General features: G+C 37.3%; 1 protein-coding gene across 1 annotated transcript in view; it reads right to left on the reverse strand.

The window, feature by feature from the left end:
* DIP2C (disco interacting protein 2 homolog C) overlaps positions 1 to 16,800 on the reverse strand; it is a 412,525-nt gene that overhangs the window by 151,413 nt on the left and 244,312 nt on the right. Inside the window, exons 19-21 of the mRNA XM_042782247.1 lie at positions 9,454 to 9,662; positions 8,205 to 8,319; positions 7,438 to 7,639 (exon numbers count right to left, since the gene is read on the reverse strand). Coding sequence (XP_042638181.1) covers positions 7,438 to 7,639; positions 8,205 to 8,319; positions 9,454 to 9,662 — 526 coding nt within the window. The remainder of the gene's footprint in view (positions 1 to 7,437; positions 7,640 to 8,204; positions 8,320 to 9,453; positions 9,663 to 16,800) is intronic.

A 16,800-nucleotide genomic window follows, 5' to 3' on the forward strand; every position in this document is an offset into this window, starting at 1 on the left:
TTGGGCTGGCTAGGCAAAATGGCTGTTTTAAGAAGCCAACTTGGAAACTACCCTAAACTTCTTTGAAGGTTAATTTCAAGGTTACATATATTGACCCATTTAATATAATGTAACCATGCTGAGTCTTTATGGCAGTGAGAATCCATTTCATCCCTGTAAAGTTCTTTGCACCGTGCCTGCAATTTGGTGAGCATACAGCAACCTGCTTCAAGTTCACTCCTTACAGAAAATGGACAGTTGTTCTTATTGTAAGGACAAAATGTACTTTTGTTAGCAATTTCTCCTTCCATGATGTGGGATTCTAGCTTTAAGTGTTATCATCTTTAGACAAGAGTGGATTTTCACTTAGAATTTTTTTCATTCTTGCTTGTTTCTTCTTTCCCTTCTTCCTTCTTTTATTTTCCACACATATAAACTGAGTATCTTCTAATTTCCAGACAATGTGCATGGTTCTACCTGAATGAAAACAGTACATACAGAGACAGATGGAACTGTGGCCTGTCAGCTACTCTGATGGCATCAACAGCCTGAACATTTCCAAGCAGTGTGGGGACCTAGGAGTTGATCCAAAGATCAGCCCTGGTCACCAAGGGCTGCAGAGACAACTGCCGTGACGGCTGATGCCCAGGAAGGAAAACAGCAAGGGAGACAACCCAAGCAGTGGATGCAGCCATTTTTCTATCCATAGTATTTTTAAGAATCCAAACTAGGGTAGGGAAAATAGTATTTTCAGGGAACATAAGGTCTTCACAGGGCCTCGTTTTGTGCTTCTCTGTCACTGGGTCAAGTTTTCCCTGACTAAAATTTTACTTCTTCTTGCATTATCTGAATGCAATGTCTGGAACGTTAGGTGTTTTCTTCACCTGGGCTTAATCAACTTATTTTTTCCAACTGCTGCTAGAAGATAGGAGACTTTCTTTCTGTACCTCATTTTTAAAATGTGACCTTAACCAAGAACTGATGATTTCTCTCCCTAGTTGAAGTGAGGTGGGCATGTACGAAATACTCCCACAGCGTTATTACCTCTCTTATCATATGAAAAATGTTAAAGGGAAGTGTATCCCACAACATATATATTTGAAGCTCAAATTTATTCTCTCTGTTCCTATACTCCCCTTACAGATTTACAATCTATAAATCAGTAAGTATGTTGCTAGTATTATTGAACTCTCAACATACCATGCTTGACAAAGTCATGCAGAGGACACAGGCAGAAGTATATTTAAAAGACAGCAGCAACTTATATAATCCTGAACTAGGGCAGTGCTTCTCATCTCTGTAGTGCTATAGATTTCCACTTAGAAAAGTGTGGCCTACTCCCAGAAGACTGGGCAATATACTTCCATAGAGATACTGCCTCAGAAACCCAAGGAGGGGTCAAACACAAGGAAGAGTCAGACCCGACTTGACGGCAGTGAATTTGGTTTTTGGTTTTGGAGTGCTACAGTTTTCTGTGGCCTACTCTTCACACTACCCTGATGGGGCTCTTTTCTAGCTATTCTTATAAAATATATGCGAGGGAATTTTTAAGCTGTGCTTGTTTTTATAATATTTACAGTATTGTTACCAGTCCAAATGAAGAGTTAAAGGTCTTTCAACATTTCTGTGCTCAATTAAGATAATCCCACAGTATGTTCTGTTGCTAGCTAAATGAATACTAATTCACCAAGCAAAAAGTAAATTAGGTTTTCTATAAAATATTTAAAATTTAGGACATCTGTTTCAAGCATTTAACTACACTGTTACAAATAAATGACCTAAAAAAATGTTTGCTCTGTCCCACTACTAGGAATACATCCTAGAGAGATAAGAGCCATGACACAAACAGATATATGCATAGCCATGTTCATCCCAGCACTATTCACAACAGCAAAAAGATGGAAACAACATAAATGCCCGTCAGTGGAGGACTGGATCAACAAACTACGGGTACGTACACACAACAGAATACTACGCAACATTAAAGAACAGTGAATCTGTGAAATATTGCATTAACAAGGATGAATTCAGATGCCACTATGCTGAGTGAAGTTGTTGTTGTAAGGTGCTGTCAAGTTGGCTCTGACTTATAGCAAACCTATGTGCAACAGAACAAACACTGTCTAGTCATATGCCAGCCTCACAATCCTTGCTATACCTGAGCCCATCGTTGCAGCCACTGTGTCAATCCATCTCTTTGATGGCCTTTCCCTTTTTCATGGAACCTTCACCTTACCAAGTCTGATATTCTCTAAGGAGTGGTCCCTCTGACAACATAACCAAGTAGGTGAGATGAAGTCTGGCCATTCTCACTTCCAAGGAGCATTCTGGCTGCACTTCTTCCAGGACAGATTTGTCAGTTCTTCTGGTCCATGGTACTTTCAGTATTCTTTGCTGACACCACAATTCAAAAATATCAACTCTTCTTTGGTCTTCCTTATTCACTGTCTAGCTCTCACATGCATATAAGGCAAGTGAAAACACCATAGCTTGGGTTAGGCACACCTTAGTCTTTTGAGTGAAGTTAGTCAATCACAAAAGGACAAATATTGTATGAGACTGCGATTTTCTTTTAAAACTTTTTAATTGTGATTTGGGTGGAAGTTTACAGAGCAAATTCATTTTCTATTCAACAGTTCATACACATTTTATTTTATGACACTAACTGGAATACCCACAATGTAACAGCTCTCTTTCCTCCTTCTCCTTGTAGTTACCTTTTCCCTGTGTCCTTCTTTCCTATGTAATCCTGCCTTCTGAGCTTTATCCATTGGCAAATTCTGCTTTTTGATCTCTTGTGGTGGATTGTTCTAAGGAGTGCATAACTCCCTGGTATAACTGTTCACCTCATAGGTCTGTATATTACTTAGCTGGAAGTTGAGCCACAGGAGTAAGTTCAACTCCAGGCCCAAAGGGTGACTAAGGGCCACTATGTTGGGGGTTCCACCAGGCTCTATTAGACCAGTAAGGCACTCTTTTTTATGATTCTGAGTTTTGATCCACATTTTTCTCCTACTCTATCCAGGATTTCTAATTCTGATTCATTTCAGAGTGGTTGTTGGTACCATCTAGTTCTTCTGGTCTCAGGCTCAAATGGCTAAGGTTCCCATGGTCCATTAGTCTCTTGGAATAATTTCTTCCATGTGTCTTTGATTTTCTTCACTATTGTTTGCTTCAAAAGAGGAGAGATCAACAGTTGCATCTTAGATGGCCGCTTCAAATTTTTAAGACCCAATCTCTACTCACCAAAGTTGGATATAGAACAGTGTTTTTGTATACTATGTTACACCAATCAAGCTTGATGTCCCCCACAACTATGATCCTGAGTCCATGGGCCCTGCAACTCACTCCCTTAAGGTATTTTGCTGTGGCTAAGAACTTATCATAACTTTGCACCTGTTAATGTAATTGTATATATATGGACATATTTATGTTGTTGTTGTTGTAATTTGCCATCAAGTCGGGCCCGACTCATAGTGACCCCTCCTTGGGTTTCTGAGGCAGTATCACTACGGAAGTAGGAATGCCCAACCTTCCTTCTGAGGAGTGGCTGGTGGGTTTGAACCGCCAGCCTTCTGGTTAGCAGTCAAATGCCTTAGGCACTATGCTACCAGAGCTCCTGGACATATTTATAGCACATATAAATACTTATATAAAACAAACAAACAAACAAACTTACTGCCGTCGGTCAATCCCGACTCATAGCGACCTCTCCTTGAGTTTCTGAGGCAGTATCTCTCAGAAGTAGATTGCCCACTCTTCCTTCCAAGGAACGGCTGGTGAGTTTGAACCGCCAGCCTTCTGGTTAGCAGTCAAATGCCTTAGGTACTACGCCACCAGAGCTCCCTATATAGAGACATTATCTGCCAAACGTATACGGTCATGGGTATAATCCCATTTGCCTACACATACCTGATTATCCTGCCTGTCTACCTATGTATCAACTTATAGCTTAATGTTTCTTATTACTGATTATTCAGTATTACGTATTCATACATATTATGTATTATTCAGTATTGTGTATGTAATAATGTTTACCTTTGTTGTCTGTACATCTTGTATCTTGTGCACCTCTCCACGTATTCCTTTTCCTTAGGGATATTGGTCACCCACCTTTGGTATACTGCCTTTCCCTTTACGCAAACCATATGTGTTGTATGAGACTACTATTATAAAAAGTGAAGAAAAACGTTTCACACAAGAAAAGAAGTATCTTTGACAGTTACCAGAGGTGAGTGGGAAAGGAAGGGTTCTCTGGTGGCAAAGTACCTAAGGCATTTGATTGCTAAACAGAAGGCTGGTGGTTCAAACCTACCAGGCACTCCTTGGAAGGAAGACGGGGCAATCTACTTCAGTAGAGATATCACCTCGGAAACCCAAGGAAGGGTCGCTATAAGTCAGATTTGACTCAATGGAAGTTTTTTTTTTTTTTTTTTCAGAGAGTAGACAGACATTAACTTGGGTGAAGGGGAAACAATAAAAAAAGTGTGCTCTGGCAGTCAATAATGAAGTTCAGAGTCTTAGGTATTTATTCCAAAGGGGCCTTAGAAACCATCCAAATCCAGTCCCCTCATTTACATCTATGGAGATGTAATGTGATTTGTCAAAGGTTACATTACAAGTTATTTATAGAGTTAGGAACATCTATAAGTACCCTGTATGGGGCTTTTTCTACTTCACCCCAGCTGCCATTTAATATTTGTTGAAACACTGTTACTTGAAGTGATAGAACTGCATGACCTCTCAATATTTAACAAAAACAGATGGGACATCAAGTGTCTTACAAATGGAAGGTTTTTTTTTTTTTTTTTTTTTTTTTAATTTTGGTGTTCTTTAAAGCTAGCAATCAAATAAAACTTCATTTAATATATTATTGTATTAGAGTAAAAAGAAACCAAATCTCCGGGCTAATCCTTTCAGTGCTCAATCTCTAATAAAGAAGACTGTTCAGGCACCTGCTAGCTTGGATCTCCAGAGCACAAGTGCATTAGCTCCTTTACTTAGCTAGGCTTTTTTTTTCATCAGGTATCTTGACATTTGGAAGTAGCTATGGAATCACATCCCATATCTGCAAATGATTCTACCTACTATAAACACTTTGTACTGAATCCTGTATGCACAAACTATTGAACTGTCAGGAGTTCACATTCATTCTTTCACAGCTGGAACCACTCACTGCCTGGGTCACTAGATCAAGAGCTTTTGTGATAATGATTTGATTCAAGTAGTGGAGAGGGAACTTCTGCATGATCCAATCATTTCCCATTTTACACTCAGGACAACCTGGTGAGTTCCCACACTATTATAAATTATAATATTGTAGAAACAAATATGCCTAGTAGAGCAATTATTACTGAATCATTCCAATGTGGTTTACGTTCTGAGATAATATGAGACAAAGAGGTTATCTTTCATCCTTTTATTATGTTCACTGTGGTATAATGCTGTGTTTTCCAGTGGCTAACTAACTGAAGCCACTGTAGTCATACAATCGAAAAAAGTAGATCTGTCACTCCTATTCTACATTGTACTACTGCAATCACACAGACCAGGGATTGAAAGAATAAAATACAAGTGAGAAGGGGAAAAAAAAATGGAGAAACATCTAAAATATTAAAAAAAAAACAAACCAAATTCACTGCTGTAGAATCAGATTCGACTCATAAAGACCCCTCCTTGAGTTTCCGAGGCAGTATCACTACAGAAGTAGATTGCCCAACCTTCCTTCTGAGGAGTGGTTGGTGGGTTTGAACCTCCAGCCTTCTAGTTAGCAGTCAGATGCCTTAGGCACTATGTTACCATGGAAAATAATTTTTTAAAACAGAAATAGCTTAGAAATGAAAGAGCAGTGATACATCTAAATCTAATTTGCCTAGAAGGTTGGAAACATGATTACTTTTTACGTTCTCTAAGAAGAAAATAGCTATTCGTGTGTGTAAGTTACATTCTGACTACCAAACAAAAAAATCTTTTGAGTTTTATAGAGGTAAAAAGCAAAGGATTTAGAGTTGGAAGATCTAAATTAAAGTTTTCTCCCTGCTACTGAGTAGCTATGCATACTTGGGATGATGGCATGTCTCCTCCATGCATGAGGTTCCTCACATTTAAAATGAGAAAAATTACCACATTCTATTTCACAGGGAAGGCTGCAGACTGATTCCATGAAACATCAGGAGCTTACAGCAACCATAGAATGGCCCAAATTGGATTTTTTTTCAGATTGCTTAATATGTTTACTATGAAGTGTGCTGTACTCATCTATGAGCCCAGAATACAAAATGCGTGTGCTGCACTCATCTATGAGCCCAGAATACAAAATGCTAACGACCTCTAGGGTCTCGTATAAAACTCTGTCAATAATGTCATTCTTTTTCAGATGGTAGCAAATTGATCTAAGCTAGGTTAAAAAAAAAAAAATTAAAAAATGGGGCTTTGGGTAAAATCAGCTAACAGTGGTTAAGGAAACAGACTTAACCACTTAAGGAGCCCAACTTCCTGGATTTCTACCATATTGTAACTATGTAACCTTAAATAAATGGCTTAACTTCTCTGTGGCTCACTTTCCTCATATATATAAGATATATAAAAAGGATCCTATGAGGGGGATATCATGAAGATTAACTGAGTTAAACATATAAAGTGCTTCAAACACGTACTAGTCTGTAATATGCACTACTATGTCATTTTTATTATCATCCCAGCCTGAGCTTTTGTTCAGCTTGTTATGAAGTCTTTGTGGATCTCAGCCCTGAAGGCTCTGGGACCTTCCTTTACTGTACTGAAGAGTTCCTTCATCATGATCCAGTATATTCTTGTTATAATTTCCCTTTCATTGATACTCTGTATGCAACCATAAAGATGTGAAACTCAAGTAAGATAATGGAAATAATGTGTTCCCCAATTAGTGAAGCACTAGAGAAATGTTTACAATTATAATAATTTCAAAAACACTACTATCTTCCATTTGTAGAATTCCTCATATACTTCAAAGACCTTTCACATGTATTATCGGCTTTGATTTCTATGACAGCCACATAAAATATGTAAGGAAGGATTATTCTCACTTTGTATGTGAGGATATGATGACACCGAGACATTTTGTTCCTTGCCAAAGGTCACACAGTCAACAACTATATAAACATCTAATCTAGATCACTTAACTCTAAGTCAAGTGTTTGACATTATACAGAAGACTGAGGCTCAAGAAACTGACAACTCTTTCAACCCAAATGTTCACTGTACTCCTCACCCTAAGTGGACCCTATTTCCTTGGATAGAAAAATATGGTTTGAAATGAGTAGGTTTACTTATGGGAGGGGATACAGATCATGCAAATAGCACGGAAGCAGAAAAAGGCTGAGAGCCACTGGTATTCTTAGCAATGTGATACTGATAAAGTGTAATTCTAGATGGCCAATTCAAGATGGCACACAAACCTACCATGGCATTTAAACATACCTGGTTGTTTTTGTCTAGGTTTAGGTAAGTTTGTGACGCAAGTATGTGGACACATCAAGACATTGCAGGGATGAAGTGAACCTTCCAGGAAAAGCTGCTTAGTTTCTGACAAATGTATTCCACCAAGGGGGGTTTTGGGAAGGGTATTTGCTGGAACCAAGGCCAGGCAATAGACTCCAACCTGATGTATACTATCAATTGCCTAGAAAATTAAAAAAAATATATAACCATGTTATAATGGATATTATAAACAAGAAACATTCACTTAATGCTTATACTGTGCAAAATATTGTCTATAACATATAAAATATATACAGCACTTGGCTGTGTTCCCAGTATAAAAGAAAATGCATTTTTACTAAAAGTGAGGCGAATAATAAAAACTTAAAACTGAGTAATTTACTCAGGACTAGTGGAATACCATAAACAATTAAAAAAAAAAAAAAAAGACAGTTTGGAGAAAAGAGAATACATTTTCAAGATCACAACAAAAAAGTTTTGCTTGTGACATTTTCAACATGATTAGCAGGAACCAATGTTATAAACTCCTGATTCCAACCCTTGATCTATTTGGCTAGTTTCCTGGAACATACAATAAAAGTTTCACACTTGATGCAATTTCTGATAAAATGGAATGAAGATAAAAGGTATACTATGTGCACAAAATCACAGCTGATAAGGGTTAGGCAATAACCTTAGCAGAAGAATAAGGAGAGCTGAAAAGTAAGAAAGAGGAATAAAAGCGTCACAGGTAAGAAAAGAATCACCTGTAGAACTCTGCTCATCCACTGAAAGCTATCTTCCTCCGTGGAGTCTGGTCTCTGCTCGGCAACAATGACTATCCTTTCATCATGAAGGACAGTCACTGAAAACACAGCTATTCTGTAGCAAACAGACAAGGAAAGCACCAAGTGAGACACTGCAGATGGTGATCTTCAAGACTTATTTCTTCAATGCAGAATTCTCATAACCATTATTAATTACACAGCTCAGAAGATCACAGCTCCAACTATCACTTCAAAAAGGCAAATTACAATTCCAAACTCCCACACACTTATTAATATAAGAATAGCTTTGGGAAGTGGTGGGAAAGGAGAAACCTCACAAAGGGAAAATCACCCCATATTTTACTCTGAGGCTGCCTACAGTAGGTAACCCACAAATTTTGGTGACACGTTTTATACCTCTTAGTGTAGAAAGGAGAAGTTAGTGTCTAAATATCGGAACTGCCTATGGTAGCTGTGCTGAAAATTAGAATACACCTGGGAAGTAATTCTCTCCAGACCAGTAGAATTTCCTTGTTAGAAAACTAAAGGTTTTCTGTTAAGTATGTCTAACTTTTGGAGTAAGCACAGAATTGTGGCAATGCAATAACTCCACTATGCCCCCTTTCACATATAGGTCATAATTTTAGAAATCATTTAAAGGTGGCAATGTTACGGCTAAGTGTTTATTTTCCCCAACTCCTATTACCTTGACAAACTTAAGTAAGATTATTAAGCAGTTTATGACTTCCATCTAATAAGCAAAAAACTCAGGAGCTATAATAATTTAACTAATATTTAGTGAGCCTTTTGTGACCAAAAAAAGTAGGAATACAATCAGGAAGAAGAAAGCATGAGAAAGTCAGTAAGTAAATGAGCATCATTTTGTCTGTGTAGGTCTATAGCACAACCTTCATGTCTTCTGATTTGCACCAAGATGAGTATTTGGCTTTTTATTTTTTCTTTTTGCAGTTACAGATTTTAAAAAATTAATTACTTAAAAAAATTATTTTAAAGGGGCCATTAATGATGGTATATTTATGGGCTTCAGAAATTTCTATAAAATGATGTATATTTAGACTAGATAGAATCTCAAAGGTCTCTGAGTCCAAATTGCTTCACTTCATGGAAAAGGAACCTGAATCACATAACTTGAAGGAATTGATTCAAGTTTTGAATTCTTCATAATTAAATAAAAAATATATATATCTACTAAAAATATCTATTTAAGTTAAAGACAAACGCAACTGACCTGCCTCTGTAGACAAATTTCATTGGTTCCACTGCCAATGCTGTTGCCACAATGTCATCGGCATTGTGTCTTCGTCCACTGACCACCATCAGACCATCCATTTTACCCACCACAAAGACAAGTCCTCCAGGACCAATAAATCCCAGCAAGCCTGTCCTTATAAAAGGATATTCACTGATTGGAGCCCCTGAACTTGTCATAGGAAAAACCTAAGAGGAAAACACACAAGTTCTTAAGTTAGGATAGCCCTTCCTCTCACCACTACTGGTGATATACAGGGTATGTTTCAGAAAACACAGTATTTGACTTCTGCCAAATAAAATAATTTAACAAATTAGGTAAAAGGACTCCAGGAAAAAGTTATTAAATATAAACCTTTCAGAAGCTATCTATGTTTTTGCCTCCCAAGGACTGAGCATATTGCCTTTAGGGGAAAAAAAAAAATTTAGTCTTTTTCCATACCATATATGACCTGATAGTATGACACAGTCTTTAATAATATCAGAGAGTAATGGATTGAATGCTAAAAGGCTTCTAGTTCACAGTTCCTTCCAATAAAAAAGGAAGAAAAAAAAAATCTCCTCTACAGCATCCCTTGTTTGTTTTGTATGAAAACCTTTAGAAATAGGAGTTGGTCTACTCTCTGTGGGTTCTAATAATTTTTTTAAAATTAGAGTTGTAGTTTTTTTTTAAGTTGTATAAGCAGAGATTCCTCCTATCTGTTCATAGGAGGCCTGTCTCCTTCAGATTTACACCTTCAGAAGAAATGTTTTAGATGTGAGGATCTCAGGATGGAGCCCAGAACCTCCTCATCTGACTAAATATTTCAAACAGGAAAAACATTCCTAGAGAAATATTTTGTTTTTAGAGTATGTAATCATAATGATCTTAAGTGGCAAGAACAGTTTCACTACAAACCCCAAATCACATGAAGTTTTCTCCAAACCAAATTTCTGCCAATTAATCTGAGCCAGATGAATCACAGAATTCTGTAGAAAACTATTTTGCTCTGGTAAAAATCTTTTGCTGCCAGAACTATTGAATGCTTGATTGTGGGTTCCATTTCTATCTTTCTAGGAAGATTCCAAGTATATACTCACTTTAGTCAGGAAAACAACAGTACTTTGCTTCCTCATAAACACAATCCTAGTAGTTGGTTGAACATGCCCTAAACCTTGATATCATCATCATCATCAACAGTAGCAACAATTTAGAACTCCTTCTTGGCTTTTCCTCTAATCAACTGCAGATGAGTTATGTTTTGTATGTATAGTAGCACCTTTTAGGCATAGCTACTCTCCAGTTAACACTCTCTTATCAGGAAAAGGAAGTTCATGTTTTCAAACTCATATTTTAAATTTTAATTTGTCTTTTTTTATACTTTGGTATTACTTTTGCATGAGTTAAATGCAATTCTCTACCATATGAAGCAAGAGGATAGGTTTCCATCTCTACATTAATATGATTTTATCATAAAGTAGGACTGTCATTAATAGATTTTAAACTACTACAAAAATGAATGTTCAATGACACAGTGAAACTAAAGCTTCTGGCAGATATTCCTCCAAATCAAATTATTCCATATTAAAAATAGTATGAAAAATTTCAGATTGGTAGAGGAGCTCTGGTGGTGTAATGCCTAAGGCATTTGACTGCTAACCAGAAGGCTGGTGGTTCAAACACACCAGCCACTCCTCAGAAGGAAGGTTGGGCAATCTACTTCTGTAGTGACCCACAGAAGGGGTCGCTATGGGTTGGATCTGACTCAATGGCAGTGGGTTTGTTTTTTGGGGTTTTTTTATAGGTAACTTGTATTGAAAATTCACTCTGATGGGTGTACTTAAAAACGAGGCTGTTCAGAATGAAATAATCTACCAAGAGTACTGAGCTTTTTCCACAGCCATGATAGTGGACCTGGTAGAATAAATTTTTGCCATCTTTCACGATGTGACATTATAAAATGGTCAGTTATGCATATGCTGGAGTGGATCTAGAGTTGAAGGAAATTCTAGTTCTTCTTAAGATCCATCTGCCTCCAAGCACAGATAGTCTGTCTTTGCTTCCATGCAAGAACACTACCTTGAGACCTCTAGTTGAACAACAACCATTAACGATTCTATATGCTATCCGTGGATGAAGCTAATCTCTTATGCAGTTGTTGTTGGGTGCTGCTGAATTGATTTGGACTCATATAGACACTGTATAACAGAGTATAACTGCCCCATAGGGTTTCCTGAGTTGTAATCTTTATGGAAGCAGATCACCAGGTCTTTCTTCTGGGGAGCTGCTGGGTGGGCTCAAACTGCCAGCCTTTGGATTAGCAGCTAACTGCCTAACTGTTTGCACAACCAGGGCTCCTTCAATCCACTATAAATCTATATGTTAGAACCATACTCATTTTTTACTTTATGGAACCATTTTCCTCAAATTGCACCTTAATGGAATCTCTTATTTTCTTTTATAAAGCCTATAAGAATAACCACATTATTTGAAACAAACCCACCAGCCACTCCTTGGAAGGAAGGTTGGGAAATCTACTTCTGTAGAGATACTGCCTCAGAAACCCAAGGAGGGGTCGCTATGAGCCGGGGCTGACTCGATGACACATAACAACAACAACAACATACCAATAGTCCCCAATTTATGATGGGCTCTGTTCTGATGACTCCATCATAGGTCGGTTTTCATAAAAGCTGAATCTATCTTTTTTCTTTTTTTTTTTTAAGTTTCCATATTACTGCTTTTTGTTACCAGTATTTTTATAAATCAGATTTTTGTTTGTTGGTATCAGTGCTGTAACAATAAAGTCAGAGTGGCTGATAGGCACATGTACAGTTCAGTTGTCATATGTGACTAGAGTTGAATATTGTCTAACTTTCTATCTGTTCTGACTACAAACACCAACTTCATTGCAGACAAAGCTATACTCTGCTATACGGCAGTGTTTTGATCAGTAAATCATAACACTGAACAAGTGAATATCTGAGAGTGTTAACATCAGATTATATGCTGCAACACTGTTTACAGTGCATATTACTAACAATAACATGTACAAAACAAAAATAAAAAGGCATAGTTGTAAGTGTGGTTCATCATAGCTTGAATATGTCATAGGTCGGGGACTATCTGTATACAGAACCACTGATACACTGTCTTTCAGAATTCAATGCTAAGAAAATTTGGGGCTCATGCTATGCTTCCTATTTCTCTTGATAATGAGAACTATACCATTTTGGGCTTTCCTTTTTATCTGATTGCCAGAAAGCCCTGGCATAAAATGGGTAATAATTTACTTTTTTTTCCTTGAATCCTACTATTCTGCTGCTTTTGATATTTATAACTTCATTATAAGTTTCTTCTCTTGTAAGTTTTTTAAGTTCTCTTTAGTAGGGCAAAACAGGATAAATAAACAAGTAAAAAGAATACCTTTGAAGAGTATTTAATCCATTTTACAAATGACGAAGTAGAGACTGATTCATATATTCATATAGGAGATGATTCATATATTCAGTGGCAGAAACAGTATGAAAACCTGGGTCTCTGGATTCAAAGTCTTTTTACTTTGTTAATTAAGCTCTCATTAAAAAAGGTCAGCTTGCAAGAAGAGCTATGTTTAGTCTATTAAGTAAGTTAATAAAGTGATTTTCCAGATTCTGAAAAAGGAGGGCTTGAATCAATAGATAACTGATTTTAGTAAAAGAAAACTCATCCTTTAGGCTATGGATGGCTCTGATATGAAGATACGTGCTCTACCTGCAAAATGTATAAATTAAAGACTTAAGGCACTGAATTATTCACACCAGAAACTTTCACCCCCATAATTCGGTTTGTTAGTATTCATTTAAGGATGCTGCAAAAAACATGTAGAGGTCATCCAATCATTCAAATTTTATGCAGACCTCCTTATAGTGAACTGAAGTCTGCTTTACTTTATCTTTGTCTCATTATCTTCAAAAATACTTCTACAGAAACAGAGGCCAAGACAAATCCTACTTGCAGAAGTCTTCAAACAGTGAAAAAGAGTAACTCCCCATTCCAACCCATTCCTGCCCTTTTGCTGAAGGCAATCTGTCTCTACACCTCTGATAATTATATGGGAACCTCACACTGATTTCCTTCTTATGTTTTTTATTTTTTTTTAACTTTGGGAAAAAAAAATCTTAAAATGTGATACCCAGAAATCATTACAATAAACCAATAAATTTTAATCAACTATTTTTGTTTACAAAAACTATAAGCATAAAAGCAATAAATGAAGAATCAATCTACATTTTAAGTAACATATTAGCTGTAAGACTGATTCCCATTCAATAAAATTTTTCCTTTTTTTCACTTATTGGAATTACACTAATAAAATGATATAAAAATATAAAAGAAACAAATCAAATGAGTTCAAATTCTAAACATGTTTTGCTCTGGATAAATCACATAGAAAAGGAGATGTGATTTTTATTTAGACTTATGTCTAGCTCTAGTTTCAAGGGATATTTTAGAAAGCTTAATACAGATTCACAAAGCTGGCAAACCCTACGTCCCAAAGGCTGCCAGAAGTAAGGCACATCTGTTCAATAACATTCAAAGTTACAAAACATCTTAAAATTTTATCCCCAAACAATTCATATATTTTTTTCTTTCCTTTAAGAGTTGTTTTACATTCAATGTTACGTGTACATTTAGTTTCACTCCCCATTTACAATCTTCAACCCTAACCCAGTCTCCTTCCCTCCCTACCCTGTAACCTTCCCTCCTGCCCTCATATCTGTGCACTCCTGTTTGTCCTGCATTTCCGCAATTTGAACGTTGGTCCTCTGGTGCCCTGTGGACTATTGCTCTAAGGGATGTATTACCATAGAGTATGTGGGTGTATGAACTTGGGTTAACTGGCCTGTGTGTACATCTTGTTAACTATTGGGCTGACAGCCAGCCCCTGGGGGTACTTTTTATTCCAGGCGTAAAATGTATTCCAGGGCCATAGTATTGGGGGTCTCACAAGATTTCATCTGACCACTAATTCTGGTCATTATTGAGTTTTTGGATTTTGTCCTATGTTCTTCCTCCCACTCTATCCAGGATCTCCAGATTTGATACCTTCTTGAGTGATTGGCATTGGTAGCTGGGCACCATCTGGTCTTGATGGCCATCATGTCCTAGGGCTGATTGCTTCCACATGCCCTTGTTTTTTTTGTGTGTTCTTCTTCGTTTCCAATGCTAGGAGACCATTAGCTACAACTTAGACGGCTGCTTGAAAGCTTTTAAGACCCCAGTTGCTGCTCACCAATGTAAGATGCGGAACAAGACTTTTATGTATTTTGTTGTGCCAATTGAGTCTGGCGGCCCCCAGTACTATGGTCCTGAGATGGTAGATCTATTGGATCTCTCTCCCATAGTGTCTGGTTGTCTTGTGTGAGGGATTACTCTGTGTCTGTCTTCTATTGTTTCTGTAAGGATTGCAGGAGTTTTGTATCACTGGTGTGTGTGCAAGATTAGCCTCAGTTGAATTTATCCTCAGTGTAGAGTACAATCCTGTTCACTGACCCTTGTCTGATCATCTCAGGTGTTTATGTGCAAATCTGTAGCCTGGTGTTTGGTGTTAATGGCAATGCAGTACTGTGGACATATTGATTGGTATTAGTAGTGTCTTTTGTCTATCTCTTATGTACACAATTCGGTGTCCTCCCATTTCCTAACGTTATCATGGTGGTCACAGATCCTTTCCATGTATCCTTCCCCCTATCCACATCAGCGTGTGGGCCCCAACTAGCCCAAAATTAATCCCTCCCCTTTCCTCCCTATCCCGGTAACCTACAAAGTGAGTTCCCTTTCCCAAGAAAATCCTTCTTTGTCTTTTTACAGTAATGGTCTCATATACTACTTGTCTTTCTGTGGTTGACTTATTTCACTCAGCATAATGTCCTCCAGGTTCATCCATACTGTGAGATGATTTGCATATCCTTCATTGTTCTTTAATGTAGCATAGTATTCCATTGTGTGCATGTACCATAATTTGGTTATCCACTCATCCGTTGATGGGCATTTAAGTTGTTTCCATCTCTTTGCTATGGTGAATTGTGCTGCGATGAACATAGGTATACATATGTCTCTTCGTACGCTCTCACCTCTTTAGGATATATTCCTAGAAATGGAATTGCTGGGTCAAATGGTACTTCTATTTTCAGCGTTTTAAGGAAATGCCATACCGTTTGCCACAATGGTTGTACCATTTTACAATCCCACCAGCAGTGCATAAGAGTTCCAATCTCTCTGCAACCTTGCCAGCATTTGTTATTTTCTGACCTGTTGAACTTTGCTATTATTGCTAGGGTTAGATGATATCTCATTGTTGTTTTGATTAGCATCTCTCTAATGATCAATGATTGCGAGCCATTTCTCATGTGTTTGTTGGCTGCCTGTATATCTTCTTTGCTGAAGTGTCTGTTCAAGTCTTTTGCCCATTTGTGAATCGAATTATTTGTCTTTTTGGTGTTGAGGTGTTGAAGTTTTCCATAGATTTTAGAGATAAGTCCTTTATCAGATATGTCATAGGCAAATATTTTCTCCTAATCTGTAGGTTCTCTTTTTACCATTTTGATGAAGTCTTTTGATACGCATAAGAATTTAATTTTTAAAAGGTCCCAGTCATCTAACTTCTCTTCTATCTCCTGCACATACTGGATTATGCTTGATAATCTATTTATGCCATAAATTAAGGCTCCCAGATTTGGCTCTGTTTTATCTTTGATGAATTTTATAGTTTTGGGTTTTATATTTAGTTCTTTGACCCAGCTTGAGTTTATTTCTGTGTATGGGTGAGGTATGGGTCTTGTTTCATTTTTCTGCAGGTGGATATCCAGTTTTGCCAGCACCATTTGTTAAAGAGGCTGTCTCTTTCCGCATTTAATGGGTTTTGGACATTCGTCAAAGATCAGTTGTCCATAGATGGATGGATCTGTATCTGGACTTTTGATTCTGTTCCATTGGTCTATCTGTCTATCATTGTACCAATACCATGCTGTTTTGACTACTGTGGCTGTGTGGTAGTTTCTAAGATCTGGGAGTGTGAGACCTCCCACTTTGTTGTTCTTCAGAAGTGCTCTGCTTATCCGAGGTCTCTTTCCTTTCCATATGAAATTAGTAATTGGTTTTTCCATGTTCTTAAAAAAATTTTGTTGGAATCTGGATTGGGATTGCATTAAATGTGTAAATGGATTTAGGTAGTATTGACATTTTTGCAATTTTCAGTCTATCTATCCATGAACAAGGTAAGTTCTTCCATTTACATAGTGCCCTTGTTGTCTCTTGTAGCAGTGTTTTATAGTTTTCTTTGTATAGGTCTTTTGTGTTTCTGGT

This window comes from Orycteropus afer, unplaced genomic scaffold, assembly GCF_000298275.1.
Source record: "Orycteropus afer afer isolate SDZICR_OR568_19922 unplaced genomic scaffold, OryAfe1.0 scaffold00271, whole genome shotgun sequence".
Lineage (NCBI taxonomy): Eukaryota > Metazoa > Chordata > Mammalia > Tubulidentata > Orycteropodidae > Orycteropus > Orycteropus afer.